The following is a 12,250-nucleotide window of genomic DNA, read 5'->3' as shown; positions in this document are numbered from 1 at the left end:
TCTTCACACTGTGCACAGAGTGAGCTGAGGGGACAATAAGGAGAGGTCAAGAGGGCACGGCGAAGAAGTGAAATACGGAAGACGAGATGTTTTATCGGAGCAAATGTTCTTTTATTGTGAGGGTTTTAGAATCACAATGCGGTGCTTGGTTTCCACTTAAAAGATAAAATGATACTCGGGTATTTATTTAGTGTAAAGATAAAATATTAAAATGCTCGCAGCATCTGTGGCTTCAGCTTTCAAACGTGCCTTTTCAGCCCAGCATCATGTACCTGGGATGTGTTGGTTTCTTTCATGTGTTTTTAACTTTCAAACATGTACCATGAATTTAGTTATTTAAAGCCCAAGTTTTGAGATATTAGATCAATAAAAACGGCATAATTAAACTAAAGGAAAACCCGTCTCACTTTTAAAGCTCTATCAGTGGACTTAATTTTAATTCTTGATTGGTGAATATAGTCCCGCTGAGACAACGTCAGTGCTCTATGTGGTATATTGTCTACTGGCCATTATCAACTACTTCACAGGGAAACACCAGGAAGCCATTAATGTCATAAAATATATTTATGAGTATGTCACATTACATGAAATAAACTCATCAACAAGCAATAAGTGTAGAAAATTAAATATATAACTATAAATCTATTAAATATTCATAGTTGGAGACAAGAGCCTCCTTTCTCAGCAGTATTTACAGTAAAGTCTCTGTTTTCCCAGTCCGGTGGAGCTTGGTTAGCAGTGGTCTGTGGAGTCATCTGACACGTTGATGTCCACGTCTGAATCGGATAACTCTTCATCCTCATCGCCTTCATCTCCGTAGCCTTGAGATCCGGGGCTTTTCAGCGGAGCTGCCAGACCCAGTTTGGCCAGTTTGGCCTGCTGCTGCTCCAGACTCTGTTTGCGCCACTTGATGCGTCGGTTTTGGAACCAGACTTTGACCTAGAAGAAAAACAAGAACCAGGTTAGAAACGTTGCTCACGTGAATACAGACTCGGCGATGGTTTATTTATTTTTTCCAGCAGTAAGTTCCCACCTGAGCTTCTGTGAGCTGCAGTGCTGAAGCCAGGAGGAACCTTTCTGATCCAACCATGTACTGCTGCCGCGCGAACTCCTTTTCCAGCCGGGACAGTTGCTCGCTGGTGAAGCTTGTGCGCATCCGTTTGGATTTCCCACCTTTAGCCTTGAACCCGTGCAGACCTGCGTTTACTTTGGACATCGCAGCTGCAAAGAAAACATGAAAATTTTCAATTTTACAGCCAGATCAGTGTCTTATTTGAACTAAATCTGAAATAATCTGCTCAAATTCCACATTTACCTTGTGCGTAAAATGCTCCACGACATGAGGACGGATAGCTGAAAGGAGGGCAGCAGTAAACAGAATATCCAGGCTGTGTGTGAATGGTGGAGTGGAGCATGTTTGGTGAGTAGAGGTACGGCGCTGGTGCCACAGGCAGAGGCAAAACCGGCGCTGCTGGTTGGTATTTCAGTCCGCAGTGAGTCGGACTTGCCCGTCCGCTTGTCGCCTCCTCTGGTTTAGCCAGCAAAGCCTCGATGGTGAAAGATTTCCCACTAGGTGGCTTCGTTGATGGACTGTACTGTCCCCCGTTGTTCAGTGGGGACAGTGCTGACGGTGCGTAATTACGCACAGAAAACCCATAAGCTCCTACTGCCCTGCTCGGTACCTGCATGGTTGAATATTAGATTTTGAAGATCTTTGTAAAAAACTCAGAAGTTGCTCCAAGCTGCAGCGTGGGGACAAATGATGCTCCTGCGCAGGAGAGGCCTGATTTATAGTCCTGGAGCACGAGGAGGTGTGAAGAGTCCCCCCCATCGTTCCTTTGTCTTTTCAAGTAGCAGATGAGAGAGACCAACATCCCTACAACGTATCCAATTAATTGCTGGAGTTGTACAAGCTGGGATTGTCAAACATCCTAACCCTTTGAATGAGAAGGCTTTTGAAGAACGCTGGGGGCAGGGGAACTCAGGAGATTTACTGGGCAACAAATTCTTGCATGGATCTTAAGTCCAAATGTAATCATTACCGCTGGGAAAGCCTTGATGTTACTAAATCATCTTATTTGGAGCCTTTTGAGTCCTGGTTGGCCGACAGATGCTTAAAGCAGCGTAACAAGTCACTTCACAACTGGAGTCTGACTTTTGAGCTGCACAAATAGAGAATCTGCTGAGTGGGTTTATTGTTATTGTTTAGTTTCATTTGAGATTTCACGCCATCTGTATACATACACCCCTTGCTGAATTTATAAGAACTGGTATAGCCCATATTTAAAATAAATGGGGGGGAAAGCAGTTCATAAACTCCCCTACTGCACATAGTCCGGAGGTGTGCCTTTTAGCAGCTGCTTAATTGTTCAACTGAAGCGTCAAACTCAACAAGTCAGGTGTGTTATGGTGGCTCTCCCTGAAACTTTACTAATCTCACTTCTCCACATTAATCCACAGGTTGATCATTTGAATCTCTGCCTGAAAGCTCAGGCAGAGAAGAGGTCTTCACAATCTGACTTTTTGTTCTTTAATGTATAAAAACATTATCCTAATTGAAGCTCTTTGTTGTTCTTGTTTTGCATGCGGGGTTGGATCTGTTTCTTTAAAGGAAGTGATTTCTTAAACTAGCAGATTCTCTCTCTCTTGCATCCCGGATTATTGCCAGCTCTGCAAACTTTCCAGGCTCATTTCCATCATTTGGAAGTGGCAGAGAGGCTCTCCGAAGCTTTAAGTAACTGTTAAAACACATTTAAACACCGGAGCCAACTGCTCCTTCCCTTTGACCTCAACTTGTTTTATTTATCCTCCTCAGATGACACTAGAATGTCTAATGAAAAGGGCAAACACAGACGTTCAGACCAGAGACCGAACAATGAGGATTCGTCTTCTGAAGCCTCCACGACGGGACCACCCACCCCATGACTGTTGGTTGTTTCTTTACCCCTATCAGGTCCTTTAATTCACATTTAGCCTTGAAACAGACCAGATTTAACTTGGATAGAGCATCTGGGAAAAGTTTAGTTGACAAGGTTTTAGCTACAATAAAAACAAGTGACCTTTCCTTTTGTGATGCTGTATTGACAAGTGAGGACCCCTAAAGTCAGCTTGTCCAAAATCAAATAACACAAATGTATAAAAAGTGAATATATGTCTTCCAATATTCTGTTTGCTCCTCTTTAACCCACCTTTCCATGAAGGAAACTTGCAGTTGTTGCTGAAGTTTCTCATATTGTGTATTGGGGCCAGACAAGGAATACGCAGACCTTTGTCCCAGAATGCCTGCTTTTCATAGTAATGGCCTGAGAGGAGAAAGAGAGCTGAGCTCTAATGGCTCGATGGACTATCCTCTAAATGAGGCTCTTACCAAAAGCTTCAAACTAATCAGCAGTGATCAGTCATTCTTTATCTGAAGATTCCTTCACATGCAACAGCGTTGGCTCATGATTATTCCAACTGCTTGGGATTTGTTTTTAACTTTAAGAGAGATAAACCCAAGAGAATTTATGTTAAATTTGTCAACTTTTCAAAGAGGGATCCACATGTCTTCCAGCTTTAGCTCTTTAACAGGCCAGCTTCACTTCAACACTCTGCAGAGATACAAAAGTTTGCTGCGTACCATCTTGTTTCTAATTTTCTAACATGAGCATGATAAAAATGTGCAATAACAGAAGTCAACAAAAACTCATCAACAAATCATCAAAAACTTCCATAAAGGAGGTAGAGAGGGGCAGTGGGTAGCTTTTACCATAGAAAGTCATGAAAAAAATAGTTTGCATTTAATCCACCCAACTGTGTCTAAATAAGTTTAAGTGTTTCAGTACCTGATTGAGTTGCAGTATGTTATGAAATATTAAACAAATTAAAAACAAATATGGCACACTAATGTCTGAAAGCATGGGAAATATAATAGACGGAGAATGTTTGGTCATTTAAGCTTTTAATTGGACTTTAAATCACAATCAAACTATTTTTAAAATGAATAAAAGCATTCAGGGCAACCAGCAGAAAATCACTCTCATTTTTAAGCCTTTTTTCCTGTTTGAAAATTAAAAGTTAAGGGAGCGCTTATGAGATCTATTTAGACATAGAAACATCAGTGTCTGAGTTGTGGTGAAGAATAAAGGAAGATGGCACATAGCAAAAATAAAAGAGACATTTCAGGGTTGTTTAAACACACACACACACACACACACACACACACAAAACCCAAATACAGCTGTTATTCTCGACCTCTAATAGTACAAAATGTCAACATCATCTAACCTGATAAAGTCTAAAGCAGAGCAAAATTAAAAAGGCTTTTGACACAGTTTGGGACCATCTCTTCTCAAAGACCCCGCTGTTTTTCTCTGCAGGACATTAGTGAAGTCTGGGGGGCAGATCATGTCTATAGAACTGTATAAAATAGAATTTAAATAAATGTTTGGATAATATACGTGGTGAGGAGGTCTTGGAAACTTTATACATCAAATATCAGACATTTTTAAAATGTTATTATTAAAACTTAAGAAAAACTGATTTAACAGAAGTAGTAAAAAAAAAAAAACCTAGATCTTACAGTTTCTACTTCTTTATTGACATTTATTTATATTTTTGACATGTATAAAAATAAACACATTGTACATAATCTTGTGATTCTTCTCTGCTCACCCAGTAAACTAAACTTTCAGTCTGTTAATAAGGATTTGTCCTCAGTTTCAGTCATTTTTGTTTATCCAATACCAAAACTAAATGAAAAAAACCAATAAAACTATTTTAAGATTTTAAAAATGCAGACTACATACTGAACCCCTGCATTGTTGTAGGAACACAGTGTACCACAGTATTATTTTTCTGTATCCTACTAGGATATCCAGTACTTGCATGAAAGCTTAATGTTGTCATTTTTTACATTGTTATGTGTTGTTGAACAGAATTGCACACATTTAAATAAAGATCTGGATGTGTTTAGTATCAAAACTACATTGTCTTTGTTTAAAATGTAAGTCTGAAGTTCATCTTTGCAGATGTGATTCCTGTGTGAGGTGTGATGCTAACCTGTAAAATATTTTCCTTGACAGAAGTGACATCACTGGTCAGGCAACCCTCCTCTGTCACACCTGGAATCTCAGTTCACACATGATTGAATGAAACAAAGGCACGAAGAAACACTGTCATCATTATTATTGCTGAGGTGCTTTTTCTCACCTGCCCAGCACATTTAACAGCCACTGTACTCTCAGCCTTTCCTGTCCACACACACCCATCACTAATGAGTTTATGAAGCCGTTAGCAGAACGACCTACCGCTGCCGCCTTGCAGCTGGCCCCCCTGAGGGCTCATGACAGGTACCTGCTGGGCCTTGGCCCTCACCTTGACTATGAATGGGAGTCCGGTAAAAATTGCAGGTATGTTCTGTCTGGCTCCAATCCACAACCAGGCTCTGCTGAAGGGTTGTTGAGCAGCACAAAGCCGATAATACCACATACATAAGACTCATTCTCATTTATTTATGAGTTTCAACAGGATGTCTGTTTTTAGACAAGTTTTTTTTGTTTGTTTTGATTTTAAAAAAGTAACTTAATAGAAAAAATGGTTTTATTTTTTATATAAAAAGGGAAAAAATGTAAGTACAACAGTGTTATTTTTCATTATTCATCATATTCAAACTGTTACTGACAACCAAAGTGAAAGCAGCTGCAGGATGGAGCTTGGACCTGCTTCTCTGACACTCTGCTGTAAATCCAACATTTATCCAACCCTCCTACTTCATCATAAGTCATTTAGAAGACATTATCACAGTACAGAATCCCTTTTCTAGACTTTTATCAAATGCAGCATGTAATAATGTAACAATCTGAACAGATAAACATAGAAGTCAAACATTTTTAGAGTTTTCTTTTAACAAATATGAAATCTTTGACCATTTTTATGCATTTTGTTTTATGTAACACAAAGTATGAAGACATAATTTATGTTAGTTTTTATTGTTGTAATTTAAACAAAACATATATATTTATTATACAACTGTTGTTTTCTACAGTAGACCAACATGTTATTGATGGTCAGAGTCTGTGGTGGTGGTTATAATGTCAAAGAAACAATGAAAGCACAATGATGTATTTGCTTTTCTTCACGCAGTATAGTTTAATCATAAATAAGTAGATGTTTTTCAACTAAAGGGTTTGATTAAGTTTACATAAAACAATCTGTGGTGCACATTCACCAACATGGTAAAAACTTTTAAAATGTCAGTTTCAAGTCTGAGTGTGGCTATTTCTGTTCAAATGCACAACTTTTCTCAGCTAAGGGAGATTTTTTTTCCCCAAAACTCACACAGGGGTAATAATGTAATAAATAGATAAATGAGATGAAAGGTAAAGTTTAAATTATATTTAAAAGGGGAAATAATTGATATTTTAACAGTGGACTGTTGTCAGGCAGAAAAACAAACATGTCTGAACTTGCAGAGTCCAGTTTTTAACACTTCTTCTGAGTGCACGTTTAGGAGACAAAGTCATCCTTATATGTTCCACACCTGCTGAACTGCATAACCAAACTGATGCACAGTCTTTTCTAACTGAATTTGTCCATTTCTTCTTCCATCCACATAATCAGGCGGATTCGGGCTTACGTAGGAAACAGTTATTGGTGCTGGATGAGTTCAGTTAAAGTTGTGAAGGAAATCTGTTTTGGGGCAAGTCTAAGGTAAAACACTGGTGTTTAAAAGTGAATTGCAAATCAATTTAACTCTGTTTGGTTGTTGAAGTCACATTAATAGTGTGTTTTATAGACAAATGTATTGAAATAATCACAAATTCAAATCGTAGTGCTATCCTAAAATCCATCTACCTCGCTGGTATCGCACCGGTCAATAAAACCATCTTAAGCTGTTTCCACTGTAATATGGACTGATTTTTGTCAATTTGTAGTACAAAGTATGCTGTAAATCAACTACTGCAAACTCTGCAGTGTGCAGAAAGTACCTGGAAACATCCCCCCCCCCCCATGCATCGGTACAGTCTGTATTTAACACTCCATCCCCTACTCCTCTGCAGTTCAGGCAGGCATCGCCCCTCTCTTGGCTAAGTAAATGTAACAATTGCTTCATAAAGATTCATATCAGAAACACTTCTTCTAAGAGCATTTGAAAGAACCTAAACACAGCGATGCTGCTTTTACTTCTGTTTTTCTAAACCAGAAACTGCCTAAAAAAGAAAAATGCTGCTTGTATTGTAGGATTATAACAACAGATACTATGTGTGTATGTGTGGTCAAATATACTAAATATATGGTGGGGGGGTTCTGAAACACTTTCAGTCTAATGGAGCATAATAGTCAGTTTCACTTCACATATGCAGGATGATGGTCTTTGCTCACTACAGCTCGTGTCAACACATTAGCATCAATACCACTGTGTGTAAGCTGCTCTCTTATAGGGCTTATAGTTCCCACTTAACCACACAAGTATCCTCTATTCATCCACATAAATAATCATCTATATCATTACCAACTTAATGAGGGATTACCTTCAACACTGCACAGTATCTGTGTACTGACATGACGGCCTCGTCTGTATAAAACAAAGCATGAGTGTATTCCAGCCGTCTGACTCAAAGGACAGGTCCCCACATGCCAGCGCTGGAGAGAGACTGAGACACCTGATTGCAGTAAAATAATACAGGAAAAGGTCAAGTCTAAACAATAAATGCAGGAAATTTCATTACTCATGACTCAAAGAAGGATCTTTGGATCTCTCAGGCAACCTTTCAGCCTGTTCACAAGCTTTTTTCCAGTAAACGTCTGTCAGGTCCACATATAACCAACCCTGAACTGATGACATTTCCAGCAGTTGCACTTATTGCTAATTAGTAAACATAAATATGCTGTGTCAAAAATGTGAATCAAAGGATTTTGCCGGAAAGATAACAGGTAATATCCAGCTTTAAAGCTGTTCCCTGTGCATCAGAAAGAGATATTTCTGATGCTCTAACACCTTTTAGAAAACCAGTTCAAAAGACACTTGATCAAGCATCAGCTCAGATATAAAACTATAAAATTATTTTTAATTGAATTTCTTTTTTAAAAAAAAAAGAAACAATTAAAAGAAAATACTTAGAGCTGCAAACATGTAATGTAAAAGTATTTAACTGCCATTACGTTTGAGGTCAAAGATATATTTGTGGGTTTTTATACACCTTGGTGCCCATGCTGATTTCTCTTATTAGATATACAGAGATGACACAACTCACTTATTTTACTATAAAAGAAAAACAACACACGTTCACCAACCATTAATGTCTGAACACTTACAGCAACATCTGATGGGATAAAGTGGGCAAGATTGTCAGATTTGAACTGTTTTATTCATCTGCAAGGTTGCTGGCAGCTCACTTTTTCTGCTGTGGTCTAACGTCGGATGTCCTGTTTAAGAGTAAAGCTACACAGAAACCGCGGTCCACCTCAAACTCTAGGACACTGTAGTTACTATAGTTACCTGCTTGTCCCCTGAGATGTAGTGGTGTTCTGGATCAGTAAGTTGAAGCTTTGAGAAAATGGGAGGTAAATGGCAATGGAACATGGTATGATGATCTGATTCTTTTTGCCCGTCTGTGTCTAGAGAACTTGCTAAAACACCTCATTTTTGGTCTAAAATTGCATTTGAGTTAGATAAGAAAGGGGGAATATCCTGTGACAGATACACCAGGCCCAAACAGAGACCAGATTTTACAGCTGGAACATGAAGAGAGGGAAGCATCCCACCAGACAGGGGGACATGAAAGATCCCTGTGTGCCTAAAGAAGACTAAATCACTTTGTAGCTTGCACTTATTGCTTTACTTCTTTTGTTAAATTTTCCTAGTTTTTTAAATGGGAAAATTTTTAAGAAACATGCAACGTGGTGACTGTCACACCTACAGCTGAAAAAGACAAATCAAACTTTTTCCCTCTTTGTTTACCAGCTGCTGTAAATGCACCATGAACGTACACCATGTGGAGAAATGTATTTTCACCCAGACTTTTCACACATTGACTCTTTTGTAAAGCTTCTTCATGAAAGCCATCACTGCGGTGTTTTTAATGGGGGAACTCCTTCCCAGGTGCTGAGAGGACTCAGAGAAGACCCCCTCCTCTTTTCTCTCTCTTTAATGGAGGTGAGAATTGGCGGGTTGGACTTTAACACTTGACCTCTGTTTACACTTCCTGTGGGTGTCAGAGCTTGTCCATAAAGCGCCGCTTGCGGGGCTCTGCTGCATTGAAAGGAGACAGAGCTGCTGAGCACCCCAGTGCTGTGAGCTGAATGCACTGCTGCTCCTGGGCTGTGATTATTAGGACAGGCCATTTCCTCTCTTCACATTCTCTGTTTGCTTATATTACTGCCACACTTCCTTGACTCCCCCTCCCCTGGCTCACCTCCTCGGGCCTTTTATAGGAAAATGATGATAAACCTGCATAATTCAATCTGTCGGTCTTGTGGCTTTTGTCTGGTTGGTAATGAAGATTTAATGGATGTAAGAGGTCCAAAAATCTAATGAAAACAATGTTTTTTTTAAACTAAGAAATACTGAATATCTGTTCCTTTATGGGACCAGTTAAAATTCTATATCACATAAAGACTATTGTCTGCAATTATTAATATTCCTTTTTTAATTTCCTAATTTAAAACATTAATGATTGAACTAAGTCATCATGCATGTGTCAGATATAACTCCTACAGATTTCTAAAGGATCCCGTCAGTTTGCACAAAGATGAGTTTAGAGATGTGCAATTTCCACATTTCTTATCTTTAGTTAGCTTTCAAATGACCTTACATTCACCATGAAGCATGCAAAATATTAAGATTTAACAAAGATTTAACAATAAAAGAATGAAACGCAGAAGTCTTCATGCATGCTGTAATGCGGCCATGCTGCCTTTAGGTTTGGGTTTTATGTCTCAGACACCTCAGAGAGGTCAGCTGCAGGTGTTGGATGACTGCTCAACACTTCTGCAGACTCTCATTGCAGCTGCAAACATCTCGTCCAACTCGGAGCACGATAAATAAGAAAGAAAAGAGGCGGATAGAATTATAATAAGCTTCTTTCAGAGGATACTCACTCTGACTGTAATGTAATTCTTTGAGGTGACAGGATTACATGTGAGGACCTGCAGGCAGTGGTCAGTTATTTACATCCCAGTATGCATTTGTACCTCTGATTTACTGTGTTAAAGCTTTTCTGATCATTTTAAATGTCACACATGTTGGAACATGTTACTGGAAGGTTTATGCTCTGGTAAAAAAAAAACAACAAAAAAACAGAATAGTCATACATTAAAAAAAATATACACGCAATCTGCTCTCGTTTCAACTTTTTTTTTTCTTTGTAGATGACGTCTACAAATGATTTAAAATGTCTTTAGTTGAGTCTTGTTGCAATAGTTTATGTAATTTCATGCTGATTTGAGATCTGTGTTTTCATCTTCACTGTTCTGTAGCGATGGAGATTTACAGTTGTCCCTCTTGGTCGTAGGCCATTGTGTCTGGCCATGTAACTCTGAGCTGAGCAGAAGGCAATGAGAAATTTCAGCCTGCAGATCAAAGCAGCCGTCTCCCTGGAGAAACACCAAACAAAGACAGATATGCTGACTTTGTGGGCCATGATGGACTGAGCACGATAATTAGCGCAGACAGCCCACCTAAAAGGCACATTACACCTCACTTTCCTGTCTTTTAACCTATGCAAAGAGTGACGGACACAATGGCTAATTTAGTGTGTTTACAAGAGCTCATTGAATGCTTCAAACAAGACCACACACAGGCTGGCAGGCAGACGCCAGATATGCTTAACAACTAGTGACATCTGGTGGATGAACACAGCAGGAGCAGTTCAAGTTGTAAAAACCTTAACAGATTACACTCCTGGGTCACTTTTATTAGGTGCACCTTGCCAGTCCCAGATTGGCCCACTTTTTGCTTTCAGAACTGCAATAAAATTCTTGGTGGCACGTCAGCAAGGTGCTGGAAACATTCCTCAGAAATTTTTCTCCATTTGGAAGTGAAGCATCACACAGTTGCTCCACATCCATGATGAGACTCTCCGGTTCCACCTCGTCCCAAAGCTGCTCTGCTGGATGTAGATCTGGTGACTGTGGAGCCATTGGAGGACAGTGAACTCATCGTCATGGTGGAGATGATGCGAGCTTTGTGACATGGTGCATCATCCTGCTGGAAGTTTCCATCAGAAGATGCTACACTGTGCTCAGAAAGGGATGGACATGGTCAGCAGCAGGACTCAGGTAGGCTGTGCTGGTTAAAACAATGCTACTATGGATGATAAGAAAACTTCAACCACACAGTTATACCACTAGCACTAGCCTTAACTGTTTATAAAGGCAGGATAGATTTGCTTCTATGACGTTTCCATGTGATTGTGGAGCTGAAATGGAGACCAGCAATGTTTCTCCATCTTCTATTGTCCAGTTCTGGTGAGTGTGTGTGAATTGTAGCCTCAGTTTCCTGTTCTTACTGACAGGAGTGGCACCCGGTGTGGTCTTCTGCTGCCGGAGACCACCTGCTTCAATATCAGAAGTGTCATGTTTCAGTTTTCTTTCAATCGTCTCCAACCACTCTGCATGTTTATACTTTGTTGTCCACATGCAAACTGTTTGAAACATTGCATTTAAAGATTTTTACTAACGCTGACTAATATTGTGTGTAGCTAATAGAAAACTGAGGACTCTGGCTTGCGATGTCCGCTTCTGTACCATCGTCTTCTTTGTTAAACATGAAAACATGTCAATCTCACCTTTTTGGAAACAGGAGACCCAGATCACTAAAACTTGCTAACAGATCTTTGCATGTTTGCATTCAAATACACAGTTTCTTGATGACTATATTGAGAAAAGGCATCAGAGCACACTTTTACATGAAACCATACACCAAGCTGTGTTCTCTACATCTATGGATTTAAAGGACAGAGCCAGCAAGTGTTTAGTTTTAAAAACTGGGTGCTTACTTTACCATGAATCAAGTTTCTGCTGTTAACTAGCAGGAGTTAGTGACTCCTACTTACTTTAATCCTTTAAAAAGAAGCCCCCATGTATCCCTTTTGATAACGGTCTGACATGTAGATACTGTTGGGAGTGTGAGGTGAGAATGAAAACATGGAGCGTTGATAAACTTGCTTCATTTGGCTGCTGCAATTTTAATTATGAAACTTTACGTGGCAGAAAACAGCTGATGATCACAAACACCAGAATCATTACAGCAAACAATTAAATAAGCAAA

The 12,250-nt window shown here is 39.4% G+C and overlaps 1 protein-coding gene across 1 annotated transcript; it reads right to left on the bottom strand.

Annotated features, from left to right (window-relative positions):
- Positions 1 to 732: 732 nt before the first annotated feature.
- Positions 733 to 1,688, bottom strand: noto (notochord homeobox; the record flags this gene model as incomplete). The annotated part of the gene is made up of 3 exons (XM_079261685.1): positions 733 to 939; positions 1,034 to 1,221; positions 1,316 to 1,688. The coding sequence occupies 3 exons, from the start codon at positions 1,686 to 1,688 to the stop codon at positions 733 to 735; spliced, it is 768 nt and encodes a 255-aa protein (XP_079117811.1).
- Positions 1,689 to 12,250: the final 10,562 nt, after the last annotated feature.

Source organism: Telmatherina bonti, assembly GCF_933228915.1.
Source record: "Telmatherina bonti genome assembly, chromosome: 22".
In the NCBI taxonomy this organism is placed as follows: domain Eukaryota; kingdom Metazoa; phylum Chordata; class Actinopteri; order Atheriniformes; family Telmatherinidae; genus Telmatherina; species Telmatherina bonti.
The sequence above is the reverse complement of the archived record's forward strand: the minus strand, read 5'-3'. Positions and strand labels throughout refer to the sequence as shown.